The 10,623-nt window shown below is 36.2% G+C and overlaps 1 protein-coding gene across 1 annotated transcript; it reads right to left on the reverse strand.

Annotated features, from left to right (window-relative positions):
• Nucleotides 1-565: 565 nt before the first annotated feature.
• Nucleotides 566-10,350, reverse strand: LOC129498474 (protein CEBPZOS-like). Its single transcript, XM_055307773.1, has 3 exons — nt 10,225-10,350; nt 9,841-9,886; nt 566-837 (listed from the first exon to the last, which is right to left on the reverse strand). Exons 1-3 carry the CDS (start codon nt 10,348-10,350, stop codon nt 566-568), a joined length of 444 nt encoding a protein of 147 aa, XP_055163748.1.
• Between the last annotated feature and the right edge of the window lie 273 nt (nt 10,351-10,623).

Genomic DNA, 10,623 nt, shown 5'->3' on the forward strand with positions numbered 1-10,623 from the left:
ACTTAAATATGGATATTCACGTTTTTTGTGGCAAAATCAGATAATTCCTCTAGGATACTGTAGCCAAATGTATTTTTTGAATCCATCAAGAAATATTTTTCACCACTGCTCAATAATCTTAACAACTGTGATTTTGTAAGAGTAATAAATACCCACTTATTATATAAAATATGAACTAAGTGTCCCTTAAAACAGGAACAGATGAGTCGGTTATCACAGATTCACACAAGAGAACAATATGTATCAGCTAAAGAAAATAAACCAGAATTTCAGGGATTAATCTGAAAAAAAATCTTAGATACATAGTATTTTTTCTTCCTTTTTTTATCGTAGCCTTTTATTTGTTAAACAGTCATCTTTAACAATAAAGGGGGAAGGAGAGCAACAAGCAAAAACAGGGGATTTGCAAAGTGGGTGGGAAATGACTATAAGCTGTGGCAAAACAGAAAAGTTTCTGTTGTGTTCTGTGGAGCCAGGAGTGCACAGTGCGGTGAGCTCATCTTTCTTCTCCGGGACAAATGTCTCAAACAGCTTAGGTAGGAGGCTACATGCGACGACTAATGTCCTAATTTTTGCTCTTCAACCACTTTTCTTGATCTTGCTCTCTGACTTGGTTCATTCCAGACTGTTCAATGGATTTGTAATAAATTTCCAAGATGAAGGCAAATTTCTTGCTTACTGTTTGCCTGAAATCTTGGCTTGTGTTCATCTTATTTAACAAAAGACATAAACTCCAAAAACAGCTCACAAGTTCAATTACTAAAACTCCTTTGGCGATCTTCTTCGTCAGTAGTTCCAAAGAGGCAGGTGAGTGATTGGGGAGTGAGAATTGTCTTGCTGTTTACAATGCTGGACCTGAGGTGCTTATACCTGATAACATTTCTATAAAATTTTAACCCATATATAGCAAACCCACATAGGACTAAATGGATGTACCTAGTAAAAATACGAAAACCTGTGTGGACTGATAAACAACAAATTTAGGATAGCGGAGATAAAGAGAAAACACTAGAAATGAGATCAAATAAGAGTATCCAAGGGAGGAAAACATCAAATATTATCTGTACTACAGACCAATAATTCACCTCTAGACGCAATGTACTGGGATTCTAGGGTCCCAGTGCTGACAGCCTTTTGTCCAATGTCAGAAAGTGGTTCTTTCCTCTCATTTAATTTCTTCTAGTTGTTTAAAGTAGGGAAGTAATTCCTGACCTCATTTCCTTGTAGTTTGAATTATAAATCTTATTTAATTCTGAAAAATAGCAAGAAAAGTGGGGGCGGGGGTGGTGCCTGGATGGCTCAGTCAGGTGGCTGCCTTCAGCTCAGGTCATGATCTCAGGGTCCTGGGATCAAGCCCCATGCCAGGCTCCCTGCTCAATATGGAGTCTGCTTTTCTCTGCCCCTTTCCCCCACTCTTTCCTCTCCTTCTCTCTCGCTCTCAAATAAATAAATAAAATATTTTAAAAAGTGGGACTGGGGAGAAAAAAAAGTAAAGAAAATTAAAACCTCTGATATCAACCTAGTAAAATCTTTATTAAGGCCTGGCACTTTGACTTTCCGTTCTGAGATGTTTATGACATTATTCTTTATACTCTTCTATATATTTGAACTATGACACAATTTTAAAAAGTAAATAATTGAAAATAGAAATAAGAGAACACTTGAAAAAAATTCTGACAAGCCGAAAGGAGAGAAGAAATTTTCATTATTTATCATCATAATACTATCATCCTGAAATAGCCACTTCTACATCTTAGTGTATATTCTATAGTCTTATGTGTGGGAAATGGGACCATGCTTTTTGTTACTATTTTTAAAAATTATATTGTAAATACATTTTTGGAATATTAAATATTCATTCTTACATCTTTCCTGAATGGCATTTCATTGTATTTCTGTAAAATGCTTTCTTTAATCAATCCTCCTTTCCTGGAAATGCAGGCTGTTTCGATTTTCGTAATTTTAAATAATGTTTTAATGATCATTCTTCTACATGTATTTTCTATATCTAACTATGATAATTTCCTTAAAATATAATTTTATAAGTAGTTTCTGGGCCAAAACTATGGACAGTTTTTTTTAGGTTTAAAGCATATTTTGAATCGTTGTCCAAAAAGATATTAAGTTATATGGACATAATATGAGAGAGCCCATGTTCTCAGAGCAGCATTTGTTATCTTAAAAATCTTTAATAGTTATATAAAATTGAATTTTAATTTTTTTTACTATTGGAAATTTCCTTTCACATCTTTCCTATATCTTAGCCGGGCGTTTATCTTTTTTCTTATAGTTCTACAAGATTTTTATATTAAATATATTCACCTTTTCTTATGCATTGTGAATATTTTTCCAATGTTGTGTTTTGCCTTTCCTTTTAGTTTAGAGTGTTTTTAATGTCTTGAAATGTATAAGTTAAATCTATCAATATTTCCCTTTATGTTTTCTGCTTATATGTATAGTCATTTATGTAATCTTTCGCATTTCTATTTCACTTTCTACTTGGATATTCAACACATATGGAATTTATTTTAGTATACTTGAGCATACGGTGTTAGGAATCTTATTCTATTTTATTATAGATTATTACAAATAGTTGATCAGCTGTCTCAAAGGCATTTATTGAATAGTCAGACTTAACCTGCTAGCTTGAATTTTTTCCAACACTTAATTTTCAGATATCCTGTTTGTGAATTTTTTGTTCTCGTGCTATAGGCAAATAAATTTTTTTTCACTAAAAGATATATTTCTAGTACATTTTTAAAAGATCTTTAAGAATAAGTTTTCCTACAGAAAATATTGTGTTAAAATTTTAATGCAATTGATATAACTTGAACTCTTGCTTTTTCTTATTTTCACTGCTCTTGGAATTCTAGTCTACTCATGCCTAGAGAAGACAAAAAATATTGAGGCATGATCTATTGATTCCTGACGGTTAGAATCAAATGAAAATCTCAGGAAATTGAATTTATAATCACAATAATTATAATATATCAAGCACAAAGACTTAGACAATACTGACTCTTTGTTGGCTAAAATGTGAATAACAGGAAACTGCAAAGCTGGGATATATTATCCTTAATTGAAGCAACTGTGTGTTATCATCCAACTGAAATCTCAGTTTCACACCTCTATATCTTGTTCCTTCTTTGGGTCAGCGTAAAGGATGAAAATTCAAAGGACACGATCCAAACTTTTTTTTTTTTAAGATTTTATTTATTTATTCATGAGAAACATACAGAGAGGCAGAGACTTAGAGAGAGAGAGAAAAGCAGGCTCCCTGCTGGGAGCCCCATGTGGGGACTTGATCCCCAGACCAGGATCACCCCCGAGCCAAAGAGACACTCAACCACAGAACCACCCAGGCATTGCTGATCCAAACTTTCTTATTCTTATCCTCCTTCTCACCTTGTGGACAATGAGTACTTGCATTTCTTATAATCCCCCTTCTCAAATTACATGAAATTCCACAGTTATCACCATGGAAGAGGGAAGGTACAAAAGGTATCCCCTTCATTGGACAAGCCTCCCTGAGCTTTAAGATCGACATCTGTTGTAGTTTTTAATTAATTGAGCTATAAATGTGTACAATTTAATTGTGATAGAAATTTACGGATGACTTGGCTGAATCATCATGTTTCAAAGAATATGTTTCAGCCCTTTTCTTTCTAGGTCTCCAGAAAACTCAACAACCATTTTGCATGATAGGAATTTTGATATACATAGAGAGAATAGGAACAATGAACTACCATGTGTCCATCACTGAATTTAAGTAATCATCAACATTCTGCTGTTTTTGTCTCAGTAGCCTTTGATATAATGACAGCATCCTCCTTTTCTTCTGATAACGCACTGTCCTAATTTGCCCCTTATCCCTCTAGCAGCTCCTTCTCAGTCTCTTTCTTTTTTCTTTAAACTTTCAGCTTCCCTGTGAACCCAACCACTCCCATGGCTTCATTTACTACATCTGAGCAACTCCTAAATTCATATGTCCTGCTCAGATATCTTTTCTAAGGAGCGTTAAACTCAACATGACCAAACGTGAACACATTATCTTTCATACTCTCCTCAGCACATCTCTTCTTCAGTATCTCAAGAAATTATATATCAATCCAATAATTCATGCCAGAAATAGAGATATAATCCTTGATAATTTTCTCTTCCATAGTAAATTGCCAAATTAGTCAATTTAGTCTCTTAAAAACTTTTCAAATAACGTCTCCTTCTTTTCATCTGCAATGTCAACACAATGATCAGTACTGCCTGAGGAAATGTAATGTAATCCACACATACAAGTCACATGTATAATTTTAAATTTCCTAGTAGCTATATTAAAAAGGAAAAAGAAACAGGTAAAGTTAAATTTAATAAGACATGACATTTAGCTCAACTGATATCTTAAATATTGTTATTAACATGTAATCAATATAAAAATATTATTAATAAGATATTTACATTCTTTTTTTTCTTGCTAAGTCTTGGAAATCTAGAGTGTGTTTTATACTTCTCAGCACATCATAAATTGGACAAACCACATTTCAAGCGCTCAGTAGCCACATGTGGCTAGTGCTCACCACAATGGACAGAGCAACTTTAGTTCAAGCCCTGACCTTCTCTTTTTGCGTGTCATTAATGGGCTTCACACATGTCTGCTTGGTTTCTTTTCAGTTCACTCTTCATGGGCAGCCAGAGTACTTTTTTTCAATGCAAATCTGTCCTATGATTGCAAGCTAAAATCCCTTAGTGACTTCCCAGTTTTTTCTTTTTGGCTAAAGTCTGAAACTCCCAACATAACCTTCAACACCCTCTTTGATCTGATCACATTTGATATCTCCAATCCATGTAAGGTACAAAGTTTCTTTCCATTCACAGCCTTTATGCAAGCTTGAAAAATTTTTGCTCCTATCATAATTCTTAGCTGAAGTTCCACTTACAGAAATCTTCCTTGACACCCCTGTCTTCCTGCTTCTCCCAGAACAGGCTAGGATTCCAATTACATAGTCTTACTATGCACAGTAATTTTAATTCATGGCAGAAATTATTTATGTTATTATTTATTCAACATATTTGGGACTAATAGTCACTCTTGTGTATCTTTCTACCTCCCCACCAATAATAGTACTTAGTACTGAATAAATATAAGTTGAATATATAAATTTGACCCTCTTAGCATTATTCATGTGAGAAAAAGCTGAGGTTACCAAGACAGGCTTAGTCCAATCATGATTCACATCTCCAGGCTAGGGGAGGGACTCTTATACCTTGAGCACAGAGCTACCTCATCCTTGAACAAAATTAATGTTCTGTGAACAAGAGAAAGGGGAAGAGGTGGCTATTGAGTAAGCTACCAGTGCTGTCTACCAGAATTTCCAATTTATCACTGTGATAGACTGCTCACCTACTCTGGCTTTCATCAGCCTGAGAAAAGCAAGGCAGAGCCATCTGGAGATAAATTTGTGGATGGAGGAGTTTTGTTTTGTTTTTAACTATAAAGAGGAAGAAACACACTGTATTAGTCAGGGTTCTGCAGAGAAACAGAACCAATAGGATATATATAGATATATATATAGATATAGATATATGAGGAGATTTATTATAGGAATTGGCTCACGCGATTATGGAGGCTGAGAAGTCCCATAGTCTGCTGTCTGCAAGCTGGAGAACCAGGAAAGCTGATGCTATAATTCAGTCCAAGTCTGAAGGTCAGAATGAGGATCTGCTATTCCAAGGACAGGAGAAGGTGGACATCCCAACTCAAAAACAGAGAGAGAATTTCCTCTTTCTCTGCCTTTTTGTTCTGATAGAGCCCTCAACACTGGTGAGAGGAGATTTCTTTCTCAGTCCATTGATTCAGATCCTAATCTTTTTAGGAAATACCTTCACAGATACACTCAGAAACAATGTTCTATCTTTTGTCCACTCAGGTTGACACGTAAAATTGACCATCACACATGCATTATTAACCAACATTCACAGACATTTTCCTGCATCATCACATTTAGTCTTCCCAATAATTCTCGACAACCTCATTAAGTTGCTGGTATTCCTCATCATCACGCATAACTTACAAAGGAGAAATCTCAAATCAAAAAAGTTAAGTGACTTGTCCAAAGGTGCTCAGAAATCATATGACCTGGAAAGGGACACAGATGTTCTTATTCCCAAATCCAAACTCTTTTCTCTATACCAATGTTCCTTGGTACGAACCTTACCTGGGAACGTGTTAGGAAAGCAAATTTGAGGGCCTTACTACAGACCTAATGATTCAGAAACTCTGGGAGTCCAGCCTAGCAACCCATATTTAACAAGTTATCCAGGTGACTCTGTTGCTCCTAAAGTATGAGAACCACTGCATTACACCCTACTACCCAAACTACTTTCCTCTAAGTTGGTCAATTCCTTTTCTAGTTGTTTTATGATTTGAAAGAAAAAGAAAAATCCACCTTTGCACTCAGGTATATCATAAGAAGTCAAAGTTGGCTTTACCCTGCTTCTACCCTCAAGGGGCTCTTGAATTTAGGGATGCATCCGTTAGGCCCCATTTCCAAGGTTACATTCTTCAGCCAAATGAACAGTGGCCAGTTACTCCCTATATACAGCCTGACTTTGATTTCTGTGTGAGCAAGCAAAGCAAGTGAGTGAAAGTCTGCATCTCATAGAACTTCTTCTCCTTAACAATGAATTACAGTAAACTCTCTCCTCTGCCAAAATGAAAGCCCTTTACCCTCTATTTCCCATTTACTTCTGCGACCCAACCTTTTTACCACAAAACCTGCAGTATTTCTCCTTCTTAAGAAAACAAAAACCTAAAAACATTTCAGTAACTAATAATCATCTCTGACAAAGATGTCCTAATTCTAGCACAAGATAAATCTGTCTTCTTCCAACTTTGCCCCTGTCTTTTGCTACATTATCAGTACTACAGTGATTCTAACCCATTAATCAGGGGCTTATACCCTGCATATTACCTTTTCTCCAGATTTCTGGCATATTTGTGAGAATAAAAGGAATCTCCGACCCAAGGTCAATTTCAGTACCAACTGATATATTGGCAAAGTCTGTGTCTCTCTCTCCCAGTTTTGAGCCCTGGTGCTCTCTATCAGTATCCGCCTGACCATAAGGGTTATCTATAGCCTTTTCCTTCTGCTTAGTTTTCTCAAAGTTCTATATTATCATGTTTTACCATATTGTTTCCCCCAAAGCATGTCTTACACTTTAACCTATTAAAATGATTGGTATGATGATTCCACACAAGAAAAAAACATTGTTCTGACTCTGAAGCCAGGCCAGCATTATATAGCTGATGACCTTGCTCAGTTTCTCATCTATGAGATAGGTTATATGTGGTGGTTCTCAAGTTCCAGGGTACATTAGAATTACCTGGAGAGTTTATAAAAAGAAAAAGTAAAACAGAGTGCTGGGCTTCCCACTGAGTTTCTGATTCAGTCAGTCTAGTGAAGAGCCTGAGAATTTCCATTTCTGACAAAGGTCCCAGGTTATGCTGATGCTGCTTGTCTAGAGATCACACTTGGAGAACTACTGAAATAATGTTATTAGGATGAAAAATCCTATTTGTAAAGTGCCCGGTTCAAAGTAACCACTTAATGAATGTTAGTCTCTTGTCCTCCACCTCTATTCCACATGTCCTCAAAGCAAAGGAAATAGATGATAAAAATGAATTAATGACATTGGGTTTGAATGGAATTGAGCTAAATGCAATTATCTCTGGGCAAAGCCTTTCTGGAAATAAACCAAAAGATATATTTCTGTGAGAATAAACTAAAGGAGATATTTTAGGTAAATGAATCTTTAGAAGCTATTGATAAGTATTGGCAAAGGCATCAGACAAAGACATATCTACACATTGTCAGGAGAAAAATAACAGTATATATAATTTTAGAGGACAATTTGGTAATACCTACCAAAATGTGAAAGATACATAAATTTTGAGCCAGCATTTCACTTCTAGAAATACGTCCTTCAGAAATACATACAGATGCACAGAAATATAGTGCAATATATTTGCATAACAGCTCCTAAACCCAAGTATATATGAAATGTAATTTTTTTTTCCTGTAAGTCAACTTGATTTATACTTCAAGCCCATTGCACTAGGTGGTAAAAATAAATCCCATTCATTTCAGGATTCATTTCCTGACATTTTTGTAGAGTTGCAGCTGAGAACCAGGGGGCGTGCACAGAGCAGAGGCATCGGGGTATGTACAGATAATTGATCTTATGTCATCATCCATCCATGCTGTCATCTCCTGGCTTGGCCACCATTCGGTTAGTACTCATTAGATTTTATGTACAGATTACTGCTACCTTATTGCATGATTTGTTCCTTGCAGTCCCATCCTACCTGCTGCTTCTACTACCCGCATACCATGCCAAGTGCTATGAAGGCTGAGACCCTCACTCTTTTGATGACACTTTCAGATGCTTGGGATTGTTGTGATGTTTCTGTGTCTTATTAATTCTGAGATTGTCTAGGGCTCTAATAAACTAATAACTTCTTATTTTCTTTTTTACTCCTACGTACTGAGTAAATCAATAAAATTTAATGGCCAATTTTGAAAGCGTCACAGATTTGCCATTTGGAACCTCGTATTGCTTTAGTTTTTATCAAATACCGAAGAAAGGAAAATAACCATTTTGATGGTGAAAAATCTTGTTTTCAAGACAAGTCCCAGATGTAAGCCACTCCTTAATCAGTGACTCAGTGATTATAACTTAGCAACATGCAAGTCTGTGTTAGCTATATATAGCTCTATTTTTGTATGCATTGAAATGAGCCTCTGATGGTCAAAATAGTTTTGTATTTTCAAAACGATAGCAGCTGTTTATCCTTAATTTTGAGAATAATTTGGGGGAGTTATGTACTTTACTTTTTACCCAAAAGACAGGAATGACTTCACTGTTTAGATACAGAAAGAAATATGTTAAATCGTTCAACCAATGCTGCTTGGAATAGACTTCTTTAAAGCATATTTTGATTGTGTAACTGTTCTGAACTAAACTTGGCTTGTGAAGTCTCTGGATGTTACATAACTCCTGAAAAATACAAAAGTAAGAAGGAAAGACAGAATTAAATAAAAGACAATAAGGTTGATGCATTTCAGCATACATTTTTTTTTAAGTAGCCATAAAGTGCCAGATGTTGTAATATAAAGATAGCTAGAACACAGCTCCTTCAATGACTCGGACTCGGTGGGGAGAAAATCAAGTAATAGAGACAAAATTCCAACAAACAATAAATACAAAGTACAAAGCCAGATAGCATATACCCTATCTGAAGAAAGGCTTCACAGTGAAGGTCATATTTAATCTGTGGTGGAAGAGGGAAAGAAGCATGTTCAAAAAATAGGGACAGAATTTACCAAGATAGGTGTCATTAGACTACAAGCTCTGCGTTAGGAGGAAGAATGTCTGATTTACCTATCATATGTTTAATGCCTAGAAGAGTGATTGATGCATGAGGTAATCGATATATATTTGTTGAATGACTGAAAACATGATTTCAAGTAAAGGTAAGTAGTTCCAGTTTGTTCTACTGGACTAAAGCACAGAAAGATCAAGGTTAACTGATAAGAGAGTCTAGAAAGGGAGGCAAAGACCAAACGCCCTAACTTTGATCTTTTAAGGAATTGGGATTTTTGTCTTAGAGACAATGGGAAACCATTAATAGCATTTGAGTAGGGCAATGACACAAGTGAGTATGTAGTAGCATGTTGGAACTAGAGCTAAGTGCTTGGAAATAGGGCACATAGGTGAAGACGAGTGCAAAGTACTGTATCATATTATAAAAAGAACAATTATTCAGGCAACAGACTTTATCTTGACCTTCCTTGACCATCACCCCCTTTCCCACAATCACATATAAGCAGCACTGGGAAAAATGAAAAGAGGAAGTGTAAGCTTTTTGGTGAGGAGGAATGCCCCTCTTTTGGCCAGCATGTCTGGACAACCCTATAGTTTCTACTCCCTCCTCTAACCTCCATGCCTTTTCACAGGAAGCCATGAGAAATAAAATAGTCCTCTTTTGTTCTTTCCAAGAGCCACAGGACTTGGGGATGATGATCCTCCTCCCTCCCTTTGAGTTTTCTTCATAGGCAAATTATAAAATAGTCCTTTTGGCTAAGCAAACTTGCTAGGTAAGCTTCCTGCTTTCATACATTTCTAGACTAGAAAGAGAGAGCAGCCTCCATGTTCCAGTTCAAGAGTTACCTTCAGGGTATACCAATCAAACATTCCCAATGATTCACCATGTTCTTTACTGCATTCTAATGTTCCACCAGAGTGGTTTCCAGGTAACCGATCAAGCCTCCAACCAGGAATAAAAATAAAATGCATCGCTCCATCTCTCTCAAGGACCCTCAAGATCTTATTCAACCCTTAACCTCTAAGCCTCATTACTTGACTGGTAGGGGTGGATGGAATGCGGACATAGGAAGGAGGTGGGAAAGCTTCTGTCTATAAGCATCGTTCTTGGGAGTCATTGTTTGGTTGAATTTGAGATTGCAGGAGGAATAATTCTCCCACTTTTTAGTTTAGAGGGTAACTTAGCTGTTTCTGGCTGTTCTCTTTGAAAGTTAAGGTAATTAGCACTTCTTGTCCTTATCTATG

The sequence above is a fragment of the Nyctereutes procyonoides genome, unplaced genomic scaffold, assembly GCF_905146905.1.
Source record: "Nyctereutes procyonoides isolate TBG_1078 unplaced genomic scaffold, NYPRO_anot_genome, whole genome shotgun sequence".
NCBI lineage: Eukaryota > Metazoa > Chordata > Mammalia > Carnivora > Canidae > Nyctereutes > Nyctereutes procyonoides.